Source organism: Choristoneura fumiferana, chromosome 14, assembly GCF_025370935.1.
Source record: "Choristoneura fumiferana chromosome 14, NRCan_CFum_1, whole genome shotgun sequence".
Classification (NCBI taxonomy): Eukaryota; Metazoa; Arthropoda; class Insecta; order Lepidoptera; family Tortricidae; genus Choristoneura; species Choristoneura fumiferana.
Window position 1 is genome coordinate 516,817 of NC_133485.1, and position 23,021 is coordinate 539,837.

At 42.1% G+C, this 23,021-nt stretch overlaps 1 protein-coding gene across 5 annotated transcripts in view; it reads left to right on the forward strand.

The window, feature by feature from the left end:
• RanBPM (Ran-binding protein M) overlaps positions 1-22,378 on the forward strand; it is a 41,981-nt gene extending 19,603 nt beyond the window's left edge. The window contains exons 2-13 of one of the 5 annotated variants that reach the window (XM_074097023.1): positions 4,008-4,073; positions 9,346-9,510; positions 11,877-12,103; positions 12,610-12,794; positions 13,265-13,377; positions 13,933-14,087; positions 14,609-14,693; positions 15,830-15,922; positions 17,979-18,059; positions 21,112-21,224; positions 21,716-21,827; positions 22,217-22,378. In XM_074097023.1, the coding sequence (XP_073953124.1) occupies positions 4,008-4,073; positions 9,346-9,510; positions 11,877-12,103; positions 12,610-12,794; positions 13,265-13,377; positions 13,933-14,087; positions 14,609-14,693; positions 15,830-15,922; positions 17,979-18,059; positions 21,112-21,224; positions 21,716-21,827; positions 22,217-22,350 (1,529 nt within the window). In that variant the 3' untranslated portion in view covers positions 22,351-22,378. The remainder of the gene's footprint in view (positions 1-4,007; positions 4,074-9,345; positions 9,511-11,876; positions 12,104-12,609; positions 12,795-13,264; positions 13,378-13,932; positions 14,088-14,608; positions 14,694-15,829; positions 15,923-17,978; positions 18,060-21,111; positions 21,225-21,715; positions 21,828-22,216) is intronic. The other 4 variants (XM_074097024.1, XM_074097027.1, XM_074097026.1 and 1 more) reach the window with 4 other exon arrangements.
• Positions 22,379-23,021: the final 643 nt, after the last annotated feature.

Here is a 23,021-nt window from a genome sequence, read left to right on the forward strand (position 1 = left end):
ATTTTACAGACTTTATGAGCATGTGCACAGCAGTTTTATTGAAAAACGATATTGTGTTATGTGGTCCACTGTAAGGACTGGAAATGGTATAAGTACTTTTACCTGAATGTTTGTTTTGTAGAAACTTGTGGTTTCAACCTTGTTTATTCCATTTCGGTATTAATTATTGTTGAATTCTCATTCGTCTGGGACATCGGAATTTTCAGTAAGCAGGCAACATTGCTGCGCGCGTTGGATGGAATTGGAAGTTGAATGTAGCAGGTAATTGCATTCGGCTTCAACCTGAAAACACCATTATTTCCCAGTTTATTAAATCAGGATACGAGTATGTATCGTCTGTCTATAGATAATGCTTTAATTTACTTTGATTGTGTTTAGTATCTCTTAAGCGTGACTAGTCGGGTTCTAATTTAAAATCGCTTATTGATTCATCTAAATATTTAGGTTAATGCTTACTTTAAATGACTTGTCGGTTCGTTGGTTGACTGGTGGAAGTAGAAGGCTTAGTGAGTCGTGTACGCATAATTGAATTTGAGCTAATCGTCGGCACAAGGCCGGTAACGCGGCAGGGAACCACGCGGCTTGCTCGGCGAACTATCATTTCGACGAACAAATTAGCTCACAGTTTAACTGTAGGAAGTTCATTACGTTTGGTTAATACTCTATCTGTTTTTTAAAAGCAAGCACCGGTTTGTTAGTGTGACTTGATTTTAATGGGTTAGTATCAGATTGTCGTAAACGCAGCTGGACACAGCATCAACTCGTCCTATAACCATCTTGACGAAATTGCAACTAGGCTAAAAAGTAACAAAAGTAAAGATTTTTATTTCCAGAATAATACAGGTCCAACTATAAAAAAGGTATATTAGGTACAATAAAATTAAATAAGCTAAAACCCTAATAAATCTAAAAATGGACCCTGCGGCATGGTACCAAAGATGCTGGCAGCATTTCCCCGCTGGATCGCAAGACTGATGCGTTGAGCGAGGAAACTGTTAGCTCTTTGGTCTCCTGTGGTATCACTGAGTCTCTTTGATAGATCTTTGAAGGGAGCGCCAGGGCCCCACGGACCAAGGGTCTCGACGCCGAAAGGTACAAAATCATATTCGGCACCAAGACCACTGTATTTTCCTGCTTTGGCAGTTTCTGCCGTTTCTGCTGCTGCTGCTGCCCTTATTGTAACTCGTCTTAGAAGCAACTCGACAGAAATCAGTTTGACAAATTATCAGGTAGCCCAAAAAGTAACTGGACTCTTTCACAATTCGCTTAAAAAGTAATTAATTGGTCTCAAAAGCAACTCGACAGAAATAATAGTCTGTTTAAAATATAATCTCTACAAATAAAACACAACACAACCACGACACACGTAGACCTTATATTCCACCAAAACCATAATATACATCGTGTTATTTTTGATTTCTGTTAATTTTAAGGGAACTATCTACAGGTCAAAATTAAGTTAATTTATTTAAGACACTACTAGTGGCTAACTCTTACTACTTAAAAGATAATCAAGAGTTAAGATAATTAATTATTAGCAGTAAAACAGCATAAAGGTTCTTAATTTATGACGTTTTTTCAAGGTACCATAACTAATCCGTTTTTAATACTTAATCTGTTTTTCATCATGAAAACAAGTTAGGTTAGGTTTTATGGAACCGATTTAAACGATTCATGCTTTGGAAACTATTATTTACATAATAGTAAATATTATGAACTTTGACATAATATATAATTTTTTCGCTTTGCATCCGATTCGCACACGACGAGTTGCTTAGCGGGCGACCTACTATGTAGATCACTCGTTTTTTAAGACGAGTTGCTTAATAGGCGATCAACCTATTTCGACCACTCACATATACGTCGAATCGATAATAAGACAGTAGACAAAGTGATTTTCTGTTGAGTCGCTTCGTAGACGAGTTACTTTTTATCAGCCTAGTTGCTATTTCGTCCAGATGATTTTACGACGAATTGATGCTGTAGACCAGTTGCGTTTACGACCATCTGATACTAACCCGATTTTATTTGCTGACGAATTTTGTGTGAACTGTGAAGCGAAAAATGATGCGGATTGTTTTCAAAGTAGTGCCGGATGCTGATCAAATACTGCAGCAAATGTTTCGCTCTCGTTTTTCTGCGCTGGGTCAATAATGTTTAAATGCTATGTCCTGCTTTAGAATGAGATGGCGAGGCCTTGACAAAGTTATCGCCTTGTGCCAGTCTTGTAATAGTTTCCCAAAACGTTGTTTACTTATTCTCTCCGCCCAGCGGAAGAGACCCCGCCGTCTCTGCTTTCGTTTTTGTATTTTCCTGAACTTTTCCTTTAGGGAAATGTCTAATAATTCGCTCTTATCCTATTAACAAAGGTTGTTATCCATCAAAATAATACTTCTGTGAATATTGTTTTTAGCTTTGTTGATTGCACATTCTTGCAGCTGCTAGTAATAGCAGAGATTCGTGTGTTACGGAAAGGCAATGTGTGTGCTGGTTGCAACTGAAACGTCACCCGTATTAGATTAAGTAAACTTCAACCATTTAAATAACAATCAACTGCCGCCACGTTTATATTTGGTAAATATCTTTAGTTTGTGTAAATAGCATAAGAACATTTACTAATAAAGCCACGCACATGATTAAGATGATGCAAATTACAAGACTCGTTTCCAGTGCAGTCAACATTCGTATAGAATGCAAAAAATCTTAAATGCAATTAAATTTGAGTCGTATCCGAGTGGAGACTGATTCAGTCCCTCATGTCCTGCGCCTGCGCCCGACAGTGGGATGTAAACACTTACAGCCTTATTCATAAAAAATCCTTAATTGAGGTTTGATCGGTCTGTTACTTAGCAGACTGATTAAGCTTGTTAGACGGTTGTCAAGAAGTATGATTCATAAACGCTTGCTAGCAGTCTGCTAGTCGTTGAGATGCTGATAGACGGATTAGACGCGTTATGTTGGCCATCTTGACAAATTAAAGACAAAAAATGGCCTCATCGATAATTAAAAAATAAAAATTGACAGCAGTGACAGCAAATTAGCAGGAAAATAAAATTAAAAGCGAGATGTTTGTTTTCCCGCCATTTCCGATCCGCATGTTTATGTTGTACCTAAGTGCAAAAAGCCGTAATTATGTTAATAATCCATTTTTTTTTATATTTATTGTTAGTAAAGAAGCAGTAATAAATACCTAATTTAGAGGAGTTTTAAATACAAATTCCTGAAAATAAATTTTCCTGTATTTTTTTAAATCTTTGCGTAACTCTCCCTTCACTAAAAATTATCTTCGGTATGGTTTTTTGCTCTTGTCAAAGTCAGCTATTCAAACTTGTGGCGGCCATTTTGTGACTTAGCAGGGAGATAAAGTAGGGTCTACGGTCCTCTAACTTTAGCAGAGCCTTGATCGACTGATTAGCGCTAACAGACGTTTATGAATCATGTTTTTTAGCATCGGGCCTTCAAGGAGCCTTCAAGGAGGCTCTAACTTATTATGAATAAGGCTGTTAGACTTGGTTATCTTTATTTATAGTAACATAGTGATAAACTAGTTCTTAGTTATTATAGTGTTACATCGGCTCCATAGCACCACTTGCTCTTACTCGCGTATAGTCCAGGTTGCATGCGTCATTCATTGTGCACCACGATGCAATGGCGATGGCGCCGCCCCCGGGCGGCCGCTCGAACCAACCCGGCAATGCATGACGAACAGATAACTCGACCCGCTTTAAGCACCAACAACCTCAGTATTTTTTACGTTTTACCACAACATTTTAGAGATGCTCCGTACGAGAGTCGATATCGTGTAGTTTTATTGACTTTACATAAAATATAAATTCTTTGTAGATGTTGTGGTCAAACGGAAAGAATATAATGATTAATGATGAATCTAATCTAAACATGTTCGCGATAGTGAGAAATATCGACGAGCAGCCAGAAGCGTAAGTGGTGCATATGGGGCCCCCAAATGTTCTGTCTAATGGACCATGGTTTTCTCTATTTGTTGGAAGGTGGGATGCAGGGTCCGGGACGAAGACCCCACCTGCCATATCTCCACTTACGCTTCTGGATGTATCGTATGTCTACATACATATACATATTCATGAACCCCCCTTGTGACCGTGGCATCAAAGTGTTTATCGATATCGATAAATTGAATGACAGTTTTCCTGCGTGCCTAAAGGCGTTTTACATATTCTGGAGTGTCATTTTTAATCGATGTTTGTAAAGACTGTGCTGGAGTCTAGTGTTACCCTGGCGTGTGACTAACAGCTTGCTCAGCTGGAAACTCAGCAGAATGCACTGGAAATTAGGGCGCTCGCCGCGCATTCGCACTTTACTCATTTACCAAATTGGAATCTTATGAATAACGGCATGTTTATGTTACCATACTACTTCCTATATAATTCTGCTATATTTTTGGCCTTAGTTTGCGTTAGTTTTATAGTTACACATGTTTCTTGGTGTGGCTTGCAAATTTTTTGTCCGTGTACTGTCTTCTTTGTAGATTTACATATTTTGTATAGGCTCGGGCGGGATACTATTCTTTATCTTAAATATCTTAATATTATCATTTCTTACAAATCTTTCTTGTTTGCTATATCGGATGTATCTTAAATAACAATTAAGTATTACTATTAACTTTGGGTCCATCTTAGATTACAAAAATAACAAGCGGGGGATGTGTGGATTTAAGAATGTGTGTATGATATCCACATTAACCGGTTTCGATACGTCAACCGGATACATACTTATACGTAATTTGTTTATAGAACTACATACAGTAGGGCAATTTGCTATAAATATAATTATAAGCACTGGCTGTGATAAATAGTAATAGCATGCACGTGTTCCCTTTTGGTCTTAAACTACGTACGTAATATGTAGACAGACAGCTCGTCGTAATTCTGTTATTTGTATTTACTCACCCCGTGTCGTTGTCAATCTCCCTGTTTGTTATATTATTCATGACTTCCTTTCGAGCTCTCTTTGCAAATTAACGTTTATGTTTCATGCTTTTACGAGCCTCTTTGTCATATTTATCTCGCTTTTACTGTGTCTAGGCAGTAAAACGACTTTCAACAATTACAGCGCGCCACCATAATTGAGTAAGTAAAAGATAGAAGTGAAGTAGACTTGTGTGTTATGTTATGATGTGATGATACAATGGAGATGTCGTATTTGCGTCATAAAGCACGCTTAGATGGTGATTTTAAAGCCAATAAAAGTGGAATGTCAATAAGAGTCATTGCACCAAGGTTAGTATGCATCTGTTACTGTTACTAGGCATATATTGTTACTTTGCACTTGAGCAGGAATCAACAGGTTTATCGACTGTTTCATCCGACAGCTAAGTGCTAACCTTGTATTGCATTTCCGTGCTTAACGGTGTACCTGTGCAAACGTTAGGCACTGCACTTCACCTAACGTATAAATAAACCGTGTTTGGAGCGGCGCGGGAGCAACGGTACGCTAACGATTGTCTAATTCGATCCGCGAATCCGCCATCTTGCCTTTCCCGCCACGCTCCCGCGCATTGTTCTGTTTCCCTGCGACCCGATTACGAGCTTTGATTTATCGATGTGGTTTATTGCTTTTTAATGGTCACCTCACTACGCTTGACTAGTTTTATAGTTAACAACTCAATTATTTATTCGTAGTCATACACACTTATCTAGTTTTCCTTAATAAATAAAACTTGCTCTAGACATCTTGGCAATTATCGTTCTTAGTGTTTTTTTTTTTAAGGGAACTGCAATGGATCTTAAGCCAAGGGTTGGTTAGATAGAATTACTAACTTATTCATACAATCAGGAAACCTTTCTTTCTTCGAACGCATCTCAGACTTCCTCGTATTTTTGATTCTCTTAGAATGCCGGATTCTGCCTAACGGATTCGATTTGAGTTTTTTCCCGCTAGCTATATGTAGGTAACTGGATACGCAGTGCGCCTTAGCCTTGAAATGTTGTTTGCCTAGTATCAGGAAGTGATGACCTCGAGAGCTTACATTTTGTGGATTTCACGCTTATTCTAAGCACGTCGCTGTCGATCAAATATTCATTAATTAAATGATTGTAGTTTTACTCCATGGAAGAGGTTTTCGTTATGTCCCTTAAGTGGCGTCCAATTCATAACTCATCAGATACCTACCCGAGAGCTGCATCCATTATTCAACGATGTAGTTTACGTTCGGAAACATTTCGAATGTCAAGAATCAAGCTCCGGTCGGCTGAATGAGAGCCGGTCGATGCCTGCAACGCATGTTTTGTTCCAATGAGGGCTATCGTTTTTTGTCTCACTAGATGGCGCACTGTTGCGTGAGGTTTTTAAGTATGGCTTTCAAAGTCTGTTTTTACGGGTGTGAAAACAAAGTTTAGATTAAACTCATATTTAATACACCTTAAAACCGTACCATAAAAATATCGAGCATGCCACAGTGTTGCATAGTCCCCGTTTTGTTCGGAAAAAAGGAGGACAAAGGTTTCCGAAAGACAAAACTGTCTCAAAACACAGACATTCATTGGTTGGCCCGGAACGCATATTTGCCATAATTAATTTCAGATATTGCAAAATATTCACAAAATTATTCTAATTATAAATAAACCCGCGTAGCTCACCCAAAAACTATGAGATTTATCATTTCGGAGACCTCACGCTACACTAGCGCCTCTAGCGGCGAATTCATACGCGATAGCCCACATTGTTTGCTTGAAGAGCTTGAACACTTTAATTATGCCTCTCGCCTTTAAACAAGTACTTGCTTTTATTGTTATTGGTACAATAGGCCAGATAGAAGTTGCCATTAAGCGCAATGACTCAACCCTTTCCGTGTTATCGTGGGTCAAGAGCGAGTCTCTGTGCCGGGCCGGGACGTTGATCTCGTTGATATAAACGTTTTCCCTGTTAACAATGCCTTTTTAGCAACGTTTTTTGCGACAATTGGATTCAAGTCTTTGTTTTTATAATCACGTTAATCAGTTATTTGGGCTTTAATTTTTTTTTTCAGTAAAATATGAATCACATGATTATTTCTCAAAAAGTTGTCCATTTTTAAATTTTTCAGTTTTCCACTCATTTAAAAAAATCCTTACGCTATTTCACCACAAAAAATAAATAATAAGTATTGTTTTTAAATACATACAAAACCTAATGGTAAAAGTGATAAAAAGTCAGATAATCTTTGTTGTTGGATCCAATAGAAAGTTTTGATGTAGTTACAAAATTACGATTTTTTCCTCACAAGATGTCGTGACGTTTTCCTGACGTCTAGAAATTTTGGTTGTTTTTATGTAGTTTATGTTTTATGATCTCGTCTTTAGGGTTAATAATTTTTTTGACATGATTGATTTCTTATCAATTTCATGACGGGACAACTTTTTGAGAAATACTCTTATCTGTTTCTTATTAGCGAAGCTTCGTTTTACATTCACCAGTGAATAAATTTGCCTTTTCAAATACCTTGAAAGTCTCCAGACCTTGATGTAGCCAATGCAATCGTGCATCATCACATCACTGTTGTGCGCGAGCGCACGTGGCGGTTCGTTAACCTGTTGTTTTGCGCATACATGTGTGCGTGTAAAGGACCACTCCAGAACACGCCTACACGTATTACTGCGATGGGATTGGTTAATTCGTATAATGCGTACGTAGTGGACTACAAAAGAGTTTTAAAAATTGGATACTCATGTTGTTTATCATGTGGCGTTAGTCAACCGTTTATTTGTACACGCTTTCTTATGATCTACGATGTTTTGGGCTTCTTCCGCCGTTCACATTTCCAATGGTCTGGTTAGACTTAACTTTACTATTTAGACGCAAAATTAAGTAGGACACTTCTAGTATACATATTTCCAATCATTTTCCTAATTTTTTATTTATCTCGTATTTCGGTCTCTTTACTATTGTTTGTGCACAATAAATAGTATAGCAACATGTTTGACCTTGACTTGACTATTTGTCGAATCCAACGACGCGTGCGAATTTCGTCTCTTGAATTCATTTGATTTGAAATTGAACCGTAAAGCTTCGTATTTAACTGCTTCTTCAACCGCGCCCTACTAGTTTCGGCATTGTGAATAAATTTCTTGGTATTTTTGTTTTACTTTCATATTTGTTTACATTTCCTCTTCAGCGTTTCGCAGACTTTGATCAGGCTATATTAGGACTGAGCAGGCGTAGAAACGTTGAGTACACGGAGACTGCCTTCCGTGAAACATAACTGATTCTAAAGAGGTGATTAGCTGGGTTCAGTAGCTGCTCTTCAACTGCAGTTACACTTATGCGTGGATGTGTTCCTTAATTCTTCCATATATTTTTTGCAATATTTTTGTAATAGTGGTCTTTCATATTGGCTCGAGTTTGAATTTGTATTTTCGTCAGTGTGCTTGTTGTTTGGATGAGCGGCAGAAATCGTGCCAGCTGCCGAACGACCGGCACGCTCACGATAAAACCTGAGATTGATGTTCAAGGAACTAGAAGTTCTTCGTTAAACGTTCATTTCATTATCTCCAAAAATAAAGCTATTAGGCGGGAGAATTATTCGGGTTGCAAAAGCCTCGTTGGTCGGACCAATGGGACTAGGAACTACTGCGTTTACGAGACAAAGCTGGAACTTGTGCAGGAATCCCATTACATGTGCCCTATCTGTACTTGTAATACCACTATCAGTGTACTGTATCAGTTGCACCAGCCGTTGTTTATTATGTTTACGTATACCTACATAAATACAGAATATCTGACTCTTGTATATTACAATAATAAAGTGACACTAAGCACTAGCCCCCATCGTAACAGTAACCTTGCACGTAACTGTTCTACCAGCACATTACATCACGCATGATTATTACCATTGTTAAGTTATCAGATCTCTGTCGCAGATCACGCAAGCGCTACTCCGACATCAGTTTCGACTAATACAGCTGAGTCATAAAGCCGCGTATCCATTAGAGCAGCCTCAAGTCGAGCAGCCTCAAGCCGAGCCATATTTTGTCGGTTTTTTGGCCGTGCTCAAAGGAGCCTCAGTCTGAGCCGTGCCTTTGGCAGCGTCTCCACTTGCGCGGCCTCGGAGCGAGGCAGCCGCTCGGCCCGAGGCTGCCTCTAGTGGATACGCGGCTTAAGAAAAATCGCGTGCTGACATGCCGTTACAGTAAATAATGTACGAAATGACAAGTGGGAGCAGGAACAACCTTTGCCACATGGCACGGCGTGGCTCAGGTTGAGGCAGCGTCTCCACTTGCGCTGCCGCGGGTCGAGGCAGGTCACTTGGCCTGAGGCTTCTCAAGTGGATACGTGGCTTTAACCAAGACCATCTAAAAGTGCGTCACCTGACGAAGTGTACCCTTGTTCTAGGCCATGGCAAGACTCACAAGGACGCGGCGAGCGTGCGCGCCACGCACCCGATCCCGGCGGCCTGCGGGCTGTACTACTTCGAGGTTCGCATCGTCTCCAAGGGCCGGGACGGCTACATGGGCATCGGATTGTCCGCCCACGGCGTCAACATGAACCGGCTGCCTGGTGAGTGGACACGCCCATGTTAATGACTTTGCTTACAGATGTACACTTTCTCATCCTATTACAATGTTGCAAAGTGAAAGTTAAGGTTTGTGACCTTTACCTTTAATGTATCGTATTGAGAAAAATGTTGACAGTTTAATGAGACGAAATGTGATGAACGATGTCATGATCATGATGTTAAAAATAAAGGTGTCCGTTGGTCCAGCCTAACCTGGAGCCATACTATTACCTAACTCATTCCAATTCACTATCAAATTCACGGCTTCTTTCTGCCAATCGGTGTAGGATGAGGGTAGAAAGAGATTGTGAATACGACCGCGGCGCCTTAGGTTAGCCAATAAAGCCTACTAATCACCTGCACTAATCACTAATCAAAGTGAATACATGCCTTTAGATTTCAGGTTACTTACCCATAAATGGATACAAACAAGGAGATATTACTACTTTATTGACGGTTTAGTTAGACATAGCCACATCCAAGTTTGTAGCTGACATTTATCGAAATTGATAAAAAGATGAGTGTGCGAATGAGGTTGCTTGTTTGAAATTGACGATAAAATCCTCCCTATTCTATTCGCATTATCGTTTAAACTGATAACCTTTCACAGCGAATACGCTGTCTAGCAAAGCCAGAACTGAAATAAATTTGTAATTTCGTCAATAGCTAGTCTTCTTTTGCGTTTATTTCTTTAGACGTTGTATTCCGTGTTAACCTACCTCACAAGTTAGCAGTTACCTCCATAGTTTAGAGACAAGTAACAGCTCCGTTAGCAACTGCCTACAACTCGGGACGTGCGACGCATACGTAAATCATTATCAAGTCCGAAACGATCGATTTGCGAACTGCTTACATTTTTATTATTTCTATGTTCGTAAATATTTTAAGAAAAAGTCGAAATATATTTATTCGATTTGAAATATTTCAAGCACTTATTACTGTCAAAATATGTACCACCGGTTCGGTAAAAGCTCTTTGAAAAGAATTCGGCAAGAAACTCAAGTTGACAATGTATAAGTTTTGTGCAAATTTTTGACACTACATTTCCATTTGGCTTTGTTCGTGGAGAGAAGGCTTGCGTTTGCGTTTGATTAGGTACAATCACGCCTGGTGGCACATGAAGGTGATGTGACTTAAGGTGGAGGACGCTCGTACATTAAATGCCTTTTTATCCTATATAGGTTTGAAAACGGCCAGATCGGAATGTTGACACAGATTGTAGGCGGGTAATTTCAATTATTTCTAATCCTTAGCTGTCCGGTATATTTAGCTTCCAAGTTAACTGCGCAAAATCGTGTGCAAATTTTACAATGTGTGGCGTTGGTGTAGTACGTACGTCAATGTAGTACGTACGAATCGCTTTCCGAACGCGAACAGCGACGCCGCGCCAGAGGGCCTACTCTGAAATTTGAAAATCAAAGTTCGTATCGTATCGTCCCTCCTCTCGTATTAAACAGTATACGCGTCAGAAAGACGGAATGACACGAACTTAGATTTTTGAATTTCGGAGTAGCCCCGCGGTTCCTGTCTTAACTTGCCGCGCTGTCGCAGCGTCAATGTCGCGGCGGCAGAGCCCACTCACAACTCCAGCTTTAGGCTGTGCTTCCACCAGAGATGTGCGATAATAATGTTGCGAGGAATGTGTTTTTCATAAACCAATAGAAACTAGAGATGAAACGGATAGTGGTTTGGCCGGATACCAGATATTCGGCGGGACCGTTGGCCGGATAGCCGGATATCCGGCCGCCGGATATTCGGCCTAGTTTTACGTACACAGGTTGCAACTTGTTGAGTATAATTAATGAACTTAAGGGCTGATTCACCACCCATTGATTAATTTTAAATGAAGGATAAATATGATGTCGTTTCTGTTTTTTTTTTGTTTGAATAGACGCGTGACGGTATCACATTTATTCGTCATTTAAAATTAATCAATGGGTGGTGAAACAGCCACCTAGAATAATAAATTGATGTTAATAATTGAAAAAATCCAAAAATAAATACCAGTCATAACTATAAGTTTTTTACGATCCGGTATCCGGCCGGATAGTACGCAACTATCCGGTATTCGGCCGAATAGTAAAATAGTGGCCGGATAGGCCGGATACCGGATACTGGCCGGATATCCGTTGCATCTCTAATAGAAACGCTTCATTTAACTATCCTCGCACGGCACAGTTCTAGTGACAACAGCTGAGCGGAGCGAGCATAGGTTAATTAAGCGTTTCTATTGGTTCATGAAAAAACACATCGTTCGTAACACATCCTCGCACATCTCTGGTGGAAACTGTCAGGTTAATGTCGTGTACTGCACCTAAGCCACCCGGTGCATAGGTGAGTGCTAGACGTGTTCGCTGGTTGTTTCCAGGGTGGGACAAGAACTCGTACGGCTATCACGGCGACGACGGGCACTCGTTCTGCTCGTCGGGCACGGGGCAGCCGTACGGGCCCACGTTCACGACGGGCGACGTTATCGGCTGCGGCGTCAACCTCGTCGACAACACCTGCTTCTACACAAAGAACGGCCACCACCTCGGCATCGCCTTCCGAGGACTGCCGGTCAGTTCTAAGAAGAAGAAAGAAAGACTTTTAGTGGCACGTATATTCCTCAATCCAAAACCGTCCGGTTGCCTTATTGTAAATCATAAATATGTCATTTTTTAATTCGTTTGTATATTTAACTAACTCTGTAACTCTGTCTGTTTCTCTGTTTCACGGCAACACCTCTGAATCGATTTTGATGGATAAAGGAGTTCATTTGTATATTGAGGATGGACATAGGTTACCTTATATTTAATTGAATCTATCAATGGATTATCAAATTGAAATCTGACTCAGTTCCCTCGACAAACACAATCATTGCTCGCATAAAATATATCAATAGAAAATTGTGCTCAAAAACTAAGAGATTCCAAAGGTAGACATTTGGCCGTTGTATTAATCAATCAGTGTTAAGAAACTTCGTAAGTGTGCATTAAGTAGTTGTAGCCTACATAGCATACTGTTAAACAAAGGCTACCGCTTGTAAATTATACCTTGTAGACGGCGCTTGAGTCTTCTCTGCTTAAAGCGGTCGATTAAACTGTCCCCGTGTTGTGCAGCCGAACTTGTACCCGACGGTGGGCCTCCAGACACCGGGCGAGGTGGTGGACGCCAACTTCGGGCAGCAGCCGTTCGTGTTCGACATCGAAGACATGCTGCGCGAGCTGCGCGCGCGCACAAGGCTCGCCATCGACGAGTTCCCGCTGCCCGACGCGCAGGGACAGTGGCAGCAAGTGCTGCACAGGTAACAGCCACCGCCACCCCGCCGTATCTTACTAGTTAGGGAACGTTATCCTAGATTTCACGATGGGATTTCATAGGTCGAATATGGCTTGTCAACATGGTGTTTACGGCAAACGGTTGCGCCTTAGTAAGTCTACGAACGGGACACAAAACGCAGCGGACTGCCGTCGCGAAGATGTTGATTTGTAAGATTTTATTACACTGTGAAACGTGTCTCAGTAAACTTAAGTAGCAATGTAAATACAATTCAAAACTACGTGTGAACTATTGGTGCTTCACGATCATCGTACTTTCAAAAATAGCTTTCGATTGGACTGTAAACCGATTGGTAATCCGATACGGCTATGTTCTTCCTCTTCCATCATGGGGCCATTAGCAAACTGCAACTGTGAAATCCCATAGCGGTCGAAACTCGAAGTTATGGGGGGGTCATTACCAAATTAATCTGTATTGTGTTGTTTTGTGTTGCAGGATGGTGTCGACATACCTGGTGCACCACGGGTACTGCAGCACGGCGCAGGCTTTCTCACGCGCCACGGCCATGCCCATACAGGAGGATATCACGTCCATTAAAAACAGACAGAGTGAGTCGCCAGACCCGTACACTACACAATACCTAGATACTGCTGCGCTAAACAAATAGTTTATTGATTTGATCAGGCTTCGATATCGTAACGTATAATACCAAAGATAACGTCGTTCTGACGTCCGCAGCAAGTCGATGAATTCGTGTTTGGCGACAGTAAACTAGTGCACTTCGTCGCTTGCAAGCAAGCATTAGAAAGTAGCATACCGGACCTGCATCTCGCAAACCGAGCTTTATCTCTAACGGATTGATCCTGACTGCTGATTCATTTTCATTAAAAATATATATATATAAACAAGCATAGTATTTGTTAAATTATTTGCCCTTACTAATAAACTCTCATACGCCAGTGCAAGTATAAGCGTTTATAAACAAGTGACGCACGGCGCGCTGTCCCTAGCGCACCAATGATTTATGGCAATACAGGTAGCGAGTGTTTTCAGTACAGTACGATAACAGTCCTTCCTTTTGACCCTCCAGACTCTCTATTCTGTAGGCTCTTTTCGTCCACCCGTTTTAGCATTATCCAAAATAATGTTGTGTGTGTTTTCAGAGATTTCAAAGCTGGTGATAGCGGGGCGCATCGGCGAGGCGGTGGAGCTGACGCGGCGGCTGTACCCCGGGCTCCTGGAGCGAGAGCGCGAACTGCTGTTCCTGCTGCAGTGCCGACAGTTTGTGGAGATGGTCAACGGGACCGAGCAGGCGGAGGTGACTGATCATACGCCGTCTCTTTCCGGCAGTAGCCTCGCTGTGACGATTAGCTAATACGGTGTGCTTCTTCTCGGAAATGTGAAGTCAGGGTCATCCTTGCCTATGCCTATGGCTTACTGAATCGCGCGAATCACCACTCGCTTGCGTCTCACCAGACAGAACATGAAGTAAGCCATGAAAAGGGTTAATGATGCACTCTTGATCTATCACGCTCCATCTCACTGTTTGAAGCGAAGGGTAGGAGTCCGACGCGACGAGGCCTTCGTCTGTTGATTACATTAAGCTGCAAGTTGAGCGAGACTCAATAAACCATAGTACTGTCACTAGCACCAATATCCGACACCCAAAGCGTGCATAAATATCTGATACGACTGTGTTACTAAAGCCGGTAGGACATTGCAGATATTTTGCACGTTCCACTGGTGACTTAACTCTCGAATGGCGAGACGAGACTCCGTCCCAATCAACTCATCTCTGTTATAGTATCAGTAGGATAATGTAGAGCGTGTTGTTTCCAGGGTTGCAGCGAGAACGGCGCCAGCAGTAACGGGGTGGCCACCTCCGTCATATCACACACCAGTCGCGCGCCGCGACACACCAACGGTCAGTCCCCCCACCCCCACTGTCAAGGTTTTGACAGACCTTGACGTCGCTAGACATCTGATAGCTAGCGGTGTTGCCATCTAACAGCCTTATTCATAAAAAGTTAGAGCCTCCTTGAAGGCCCGATGCTAAAAAACATGATTCATAAACGTCTGTTAGCGCTAATCAGTCGATCAAGGCTCTGCTAAAGTTAGAGGACCGTAGACCCTCCTTTATCTCCCTGCTAAGTCAAATGGCCGCCACAAGTTTGAACAGCTGACTTTGAAAAGAGCAAAAAACCATACCGAAGATATTTTTAGTGAACCCTAAGCTTAATCAGTCTGCTAAGTAACAGACCGATCAAACCTCAATTAAGGTTTTTTTATAAATAAGGCTGTAAGTATCCTAAGTATTTCATTTTCAATACGTTCATCTGAGAACGAAGAGATACGTAGAAGAACGAGGGTCGCCGATATAACCAAGCGAATTCGCGTGCTGAAGTGGCAGTTGGTAGGCCATTATAGCACGGAAAAAAGATGGCTGTTGGGTCAGAAATAATCTCGAATAGAGAAGGCGGATCGGCAAGCGCAGCGTAGAACGTCCTCCAATGGGATGGACGGATGACCTGGTTAAAGCCGCGGTTTCACATTGGATGCAGGCAGCTTCCAACCGAAGCAACTGCTGGTCTATGGAGAGGCCTATAGATGTCTAATAATGGACTTCCTATGGCTGATATGATGATGACGTTTATCAGAATTTAAATAACGCATTCACTGCAACCGACGCACATATGCGTTTTCGGAACTTCGCCCAGTGCCGCTGTCATAATTATTCATACATTTTGAACGCACACGTGCGTCGGTGGCACCTGTGGAAGTCAGGTGGCAGTGAATGCGTTAACAACATAATTAAATTCTGATGACAATTATATTAATATTCGTTTATTCGCTTTAAGTGTGGATTACAATGGTCTTAATCTAATGGCTGCACACACTTAGCCAGTTCTAGTATGCAAGAAAAATATTAGTATTGGGTATATGCCTTATATCGCTCATAGTAAGCGACCACGTTCTAGTCTAGAGCCATAAGTCAACGCATCGCTGGCGTCTTGACTGAAAATGGTTATTAGTTATCATCCTTCACCTGTATGATTCCAGGTGTTGCGGAAGGCGCGACGGACGCCCGCAAGGACTCCGACGTCGACATGAGCCCCTCGCCGCCCGCGGCCCCCGCCAACGGCACCCACCACGGTGCGTACCCGAACCTTCGCTGATCGACCACCACTGGCTGTGTCTGTGACCAACAGCTTAGTGTCTTAGCGATCCTATTCTAATTTGAAATAATGTTTTCGCCATGATAAATTGAGATTAAAAGGCATGGCAGGAAATTTACTGAACTAGTCGGATACACTTTGCCGTATCGGCACTTTACATCGGACAAGATAGGGGCCAATTACGGCCAGTTTTATGTAAAAAAAGAGGTTGGAAAATCTACTATTTTTTGTATGTGCTCTATGCATACAGTAGTGGTGTAAATAAAAAATAAGATAATATGATCAAGTGCTCTGACTGTGCTGTGTTCTACAACAATACTTATTTGAAAAATAAACAATCAAAACCTACAGACAGGTTGAAATGTGTATACCATAAACAAGATAAATTTTAACTTAATGAATTCATTTCAATTGGGTTTCAAAATTTATTATATCTATGAGTCATACACTTCACATTATAAATGTTGATTCTTATTATTTATTAACAGATGTATTATTAATTACAATGGTTTATCTTTATTAACATGATATTAATAATGTGTACGGTATTATTTCTATGTACTTTCGCAGTTGATTTTTTAAAATTATTTATTATTTGCATTTCATGCCATTCATACATATAATTTTAACTAGACTCATACAATATAACATTCGTCATTATTTATTTTATCGTTTGCTAGCCGCTTTATGTTTTGCCTGTATATACGAAAATTGGGGGTAAATGTTATAAAAAAACACGTTCACGTACGGTTTGTATAAATGGTATTAATGTACTTGTCCACTCTGAATGTCATAATAAGTTTTGTTGAATTTTAAAAGAAACGAAAAATGTGGCTGCCGATTAACTGTTAGTTGGATACAATATTCAAATAAACAGTTCGAAAGTGATGAATAAAATGTCCGACATTGTCGAGCGTGGTGACCAAAGTGCCCGACATTGTTACCCGATTCTTTTGTTACTCTCCCGCCAATTTTAAAGCTTGAAAAGAAAAGAGGCCTGCTAGGTTAAGGCTACGTACGCACTATGAGGTTAGCCGCGCGGTTATAGCGTGCCGTCCCTCTTCAAAGTATCGCTTGAGAAAGAGACGGCGCGCTCAAACCGCACAGTTAGCTGCATATAGTGCATGCCAAATGCCAGGCCTGAAGGCTATCAGTAGGTATGGTTGCGGCTTCAGCGTGCATGCTATAGTTTGCGTCGCTTCTCGCACCGGCATTAGTTGGCATCTCATCGCACTTAGTCGCATGGTTACTATTTATTTACTTTGTTTAGCGATCATCGCTTGCGCCATCGCCGTGGATCTGCTCCGGCGCAGTGGCTAACTTCTGCACGAACACATGGTGCATAATATCATTTGACAACAAATTAATCCCAGTTAAAGTTTTGATCTAGAGCCGGGCGGTTTTATTCATTAACAAAACGAAAGATTTATCAATTGAATCAATGTAAAATATAATTGAAATATGTAAGTTGTTTCGTAGTAACATGTGATGGTTTAGGTTGTTTGTCAAATGTCATATTTTGTGCCATGGTCAAAGGAACAAGCTAAGTGCCACTTGACTCCGACAACCGCATACCTCCTGAAATTATATTGGCTTTATTTTGTGATTGTATTGAGCAGAGTAGAGTAGTTGATAGCAACTGGCAATTTTATTTCAGATGAAAACAGATTTTAGTAAAAAAAGAAGTATTATGGGATTGTTGATGAAAATTTTAGTCAAAAAAGCATTGCTGTGTTTTTCTTACAAATAAATACGTATATTTGGAAACGTGCCTACGGCAAACGCAGCGTAGGACGTCCACCACCGAGATTCTTCCTACTGAAGCAACTAGACGTATATGGGGGAGTAGTCCTACAGTGGACGTCGTACGACTGATATGATGACACACTATGCCACAGCTGGTCATTTTAGAAAATTTCCAGTGCTATCAACTACGAGTCAGTGTCTAATGTCGGGGTCCGTGTTGTCTCCGGGTCTGGTGGCCGGGCGGGGCCCGGGGCCCGGGGGACGGTTGTGACGGGTGTGGGTTGTAGGTCCGGAGGCGCTGCCGCTGGTCAAGGGCATGCCCGGGGTGACCGCGAGCGTCGCGGCGCTCATGCCGGACTTCCACTGCGGTGGGTATCGCCCGCGCCGCGCGAACAACACGATGGCTGCCCTAACGTGACCTATTTGACGTTGTATATCGGGAACGAAATTACCGACTTTGACGACCGCAGCGATTAACCTGTCCTCTCCCAGAGGCACAAATTTGTGCCCAAATTCCTTTGATCCTCTTATCCTGGGAGATGACAGATTAATAACCATTTGTTTTTGAACATAATGTCTGACATGTATTTTTGAAAATGAATTAGTTTTTCGGAAGCGTCGAGAGGTATTCGAACCCACTTCTGACTATACGCGTCAAATGTGCTATCGCGATTGCACCACCGGAGCTCGCGACCGTGATTTCTTTGAACGACCGTACTGGACCTAGTTTCTCGAAGCATATTAGTGTAATATTACCTAGTATGTGTTTTTTTCATTTTTTCATTCAATTTATGAGACAAAACACTAATATATTAGACTTATTAGCTTTGAGAAACCCGGCAGGTTTTGTCTCACAAATTGAAAGAAAAAATGAAACAAAACACTAATATTATTAGACTAATATGCTCTGAGACTGAGTCCTGATGAAAACAAATAACATCTGAAATTTTTAGGATTTAGTGATTAGTGTGTAAGACTTTGTGTAAACATTGCGACGCGTTCAACATTGTGTTGACGTTGAGAGCTCTTTGCAATCGGTCGTCCTCTCGTTATGTCTTTGACGCTGTAAATTCTCGTGTGAGTGGTGGCCATTTTAGTTGCGCCATCGTGTTCGGCGCGCGGAGTCGCGGTATTGGTTCAGTATCTGTTCGTGGGCTCGCTCCATCATCGGCTGGTTTCTCGATCTTCAGCTCGTTGAAAGTCGCATATTGAAACGGTGTAAGAGCGCGATTATAAAATCGAGAAATCACACGATTTCATCTACAACAACCCAGAGTTCTCTTCTAATCCGCTGTCAGTGTCATCTGATACTGATTTTAAATTCCCGCTTTCTCTTTCTGACAGTCTATTCTACCAGTTTGTAAAGCTTGAACAGTTCTTTCTTTTCAAATGAAGCAGTGTTATTTCCAATATAACTCCTTCCAATTTGAGACACTCTTCCCTGCCTTTTTTCATCATCTGAGAGGCCATCCAAAGCTATCGTCGCACTTATTTTTACAATTTTTACTAAAAAATAGCTAATTGACTTTGAATGTCTGAATCGGGTGTATCAGTATCTGCTCCATAAAAATTGTGACAAATACTTAAGTTTTTGGATGACCTCTCATCATTTCCTATCATCCAGTCATCATTCATCAAACGCCATTGAACCATATATTCTTAAGTTCATCGTAAAATGTAAGTAATTAAGCCTTTAGTTTGGAAGAAGTAAGTACATTTGTTTCAAAGTTTTTACCCTACGGTTTTCAACTTGTTTCCTTTTATTTTGTCTTGCGGCATTTCCTAAGTTGAGAATCGTTTTGCACGGTTTTAGTATCTCGGTAATTAAACTAGGTGTGAAAAATGAACTAAAACTTATGTTGTGTGGCGGTGAGCATGCAAACCTGCATGACAAAATATAAATGGGGGGCGCTTATTTATTATATTCGCATATTATTCTGTATTGTATTTAAATTTAATTATAACTCACACAGTATCGTCATTTTATTTATTGGTAACTATAAAGGGGGGGTTGAGGCTGACCCGCATGGGTGTTTGTCCCGAGCCTGCTGTGTGCCGTGGCCCGCCGCGGTATTGTTCCCTGCACATTTTGGATTTGGTTACACACTGTTTGAGCGAACTCCTTCCGTGAAACCTACACCTTTTGTGTTAATCGTTATTTAAGAACACGCCTCTGGTGTTCTACTTTATTCTAGCTGCAACGTAGTTGAAGTCAGTTTTGGTATGAAAACATAAATAAAAGGTGGCTGTTTTGAGGATGACGCGCGGTCTGAAATTTTATATATTTTAAAAACTGTCTTCATCTTCATATTGCCAACGTCAAAATAACTAAAAAGTTAATGTCAGCACTCAAGCTTCGCAAGATGTGTACACAACCCTTTACTTATGGATGCGAAGCTAACTGCCGCGCTCATAGCGTTTAAGTGTCGCTTAAATCGTTCCTTAGTCTTCACCTTCGTTAAAAACAGTCGCTCCCTTACTTAGTCCTCTTTATCAACGTCCAATCATCACTAAGGAACGAGTTATGGATCCACTTCACCGAAGCTAAAAAATACACTTGGTCCATTGCCTTACATTTTTGACGCATCCAGCATTTTTGATCACATCCAGAAAATTCAACATTCTGCGATTTTGAAGCAGTTAAAATTATGTTGACTCTTCCAAAGCACCGGGGCGAGTCAAGAAGGCAATGTATTTTATTCATTCATTATATTCGGTGCGATGGATCCTATCGGCCCGGTGACGACTACGCGCGAGCGGCGATCAGCGATATTCTGAATATCGTGTGTGCTGTTAGTTAATCGCTGAGCGGTGAGATTCTGTTCTGATAGTCTTTGTTTGCACGGTCCAGTCGCTCGCCACACAACGGTTAATGTAAGCACATGCCGAAGATACGTGACCGAAGTTCCGCTGCTAATTTTACTTTCCAACTTATTCGACTGATATAAACACAGCATAATTGTGGAAATTATGTGACAGTATTTCGGGGAGATTACGCCTGCAACGCTATTTTAAATAATTTCTAGCAATATGTTTTAGCGCGATCAGCTTCGGAATTTCGTTTAACGCAAGCCAAACTTCGGTTTACTATAAAACGTGACGTAATTTCGAAAATATGTCGCTAGTTATTGGTCGCGTAATTTCGGCAAAGTATGTGCTTGAGCTGGCAACACGCGATATATTAGAATTCGTTCGCTCCGCCGATCTATGGTAGTCAGCGGACTGAACGCCAGTGGTAGCGGGGCGTGTAGCGGTGTTCTCTGTTCATTGCGCGGTCAAGACGCTCCGGTTTAGTGTATACCCGGTAGCGCACGCAATGAACTGGGGAAGTGTTCGCCGCGCCGCTGCCGGCTGGCGTCTGGCGTCTGGCGTCTGTTTCGCCTTGAGTGGCGGGCGTGTGCTGAGAGTGCGTGTGCGCAGACGCGGAGTGCGGCAGCCGCGCGTCGGTGGAGCGCATGCTGGCGTTCGGCCGCGACCTGTACGCCGCCAGCCAGAAGCTGTCACAGGACGCCTACCACAAGGCCATGCTCGAGGTAACGTCTACACCCGTATTGATGGTTCATTTATTTCCCCATTAGCCGGGTAACTATCTTATCATATGCATTTAGGGCCTACGGCCTATGCTAGCTGGCGCTGGTGCACAGCGGGCGCACGCCTGCGGGTGCGGCAGCTAAAATCCGTCGCACGCAACGCATGCAGTTAGCGCTGGTCATACTTTATTTCAGTAGGCAGCCACTCGTTACGTGCAAACCGCAACAGCTAACGTAGGCCCTTAGAGGTCTGGAAGTGTTTAAGTAAGATGTGGAGGTTCCTACCCATAGAAATTTGGATATATTACTTAAACCTCTCTTGTCCTGCCCTCATGCCCTCCCCTAAATGCAACCCTGGCAGGAGAGAGCATCCTATTGCATATGGGACGGCAGAATATCAGCGCTGCCATTAAGTCGGGTTACCGCCTGTTGTTCGCTTCATCGCAAGGCTGATGTTTGTCAGTTGTATTTAGTTACCGTTGTTGTATGTTCAGGACGCGTTCAGCCTGCTCGCGTACAGCAACCCGTGGGACAGCCCGGTGGGCTGGCAGCTGCAGCCCGTGCGGCGGGAGGCCGTCTGCGAGGCGCTCAACTCCGCCATACTAGGTACGTTTACGTCAACAGGTGAAGTTAATTTTCCACGAAACTAGATAGTGTTCTAACTTAACTGAAATAATCAAGCACTAAGGTAGTATATTATGCGCAATGGAACTTTATAAACGGTACAGAATTAATTTCTGTCAAGTAAATGATTTCAAATCATATTTTAGCAGTTGAGCTTGTTAAACCGAACACCCCTGTAAATTCTTGTATTTTTTGTTTGTGGTTGACAAGTTATACTTTGGCACTAGTTACTGAAGCGGAAATATTCCAGATTCATTTTTAAAACGACTCGTATTCAGATAGGCTGATGATTAGGCGTGATTGTGGCCATGCGTTTGCAAGCCTCGAGGTATTTCTGTATAAAAAAATAAGATGTTAACGACATGTTCCAGAATCGCAAGGCATGCAGTGGACGTCCCCGGTGGAGGCGTGCGTGACGCACTCCCGCGAGCTGCTGCGGCGCATGTCGCGCGCGGGGCTCGGCGCCTGCGCGTTCGCCGACCTGCCCGCGCTGCTGCGCCGCTGACCGCGCCGCCGCCCGCGCCACCCCCGCCCCCGCGCCCCCGGGCCCCGCCCCCCGCACCACACGCCGCAAGCACAGGCCTCACCCCCCCGCGTAAGCTGACGCACGCATCCGGCTCCGATCGACTCTCATACAAAGCAAGAAAGAAAAATCATTTATTCGTGATAATTACACAGAAGAAAACTAAAAAATACGTATTATGGTCACGAAATGGTACTAAATCAGCATAATGCCTCCTGTGCGAACGCCAGTGATATATTCTAAACGGGTGTGATATGGATGTAGCTGTTCAATACAAACATAACACCCAACTTGAACAATAGGTCATAGACTCTTTTGTTGTCGGTTTGCAAAGTTGTGAATGGCCAGTTCGGGTGTGATACGGATGGAACTGTTCAACAGAAACATACAAACACAAAAACAGATCCGACATGAAAACATCGATCCAATTTGTTAATGTGATACAGGTTTATTTGCTCAATAGAAACATACAAATAGAACAATAGATCCAACATGAATAGATCTAATAGGTTCGACTTTGATGTTTTTTTGTTGATTTGCGATGTCGGAATGGCCATTGATGACTTCTAAAATGGTGGCACAGATTGATCTGGTGTATCGAAGTGGGTTGCTGTGATTGAAGACTCGAATTTCTGTTGGGGTCAGAGAGGTGG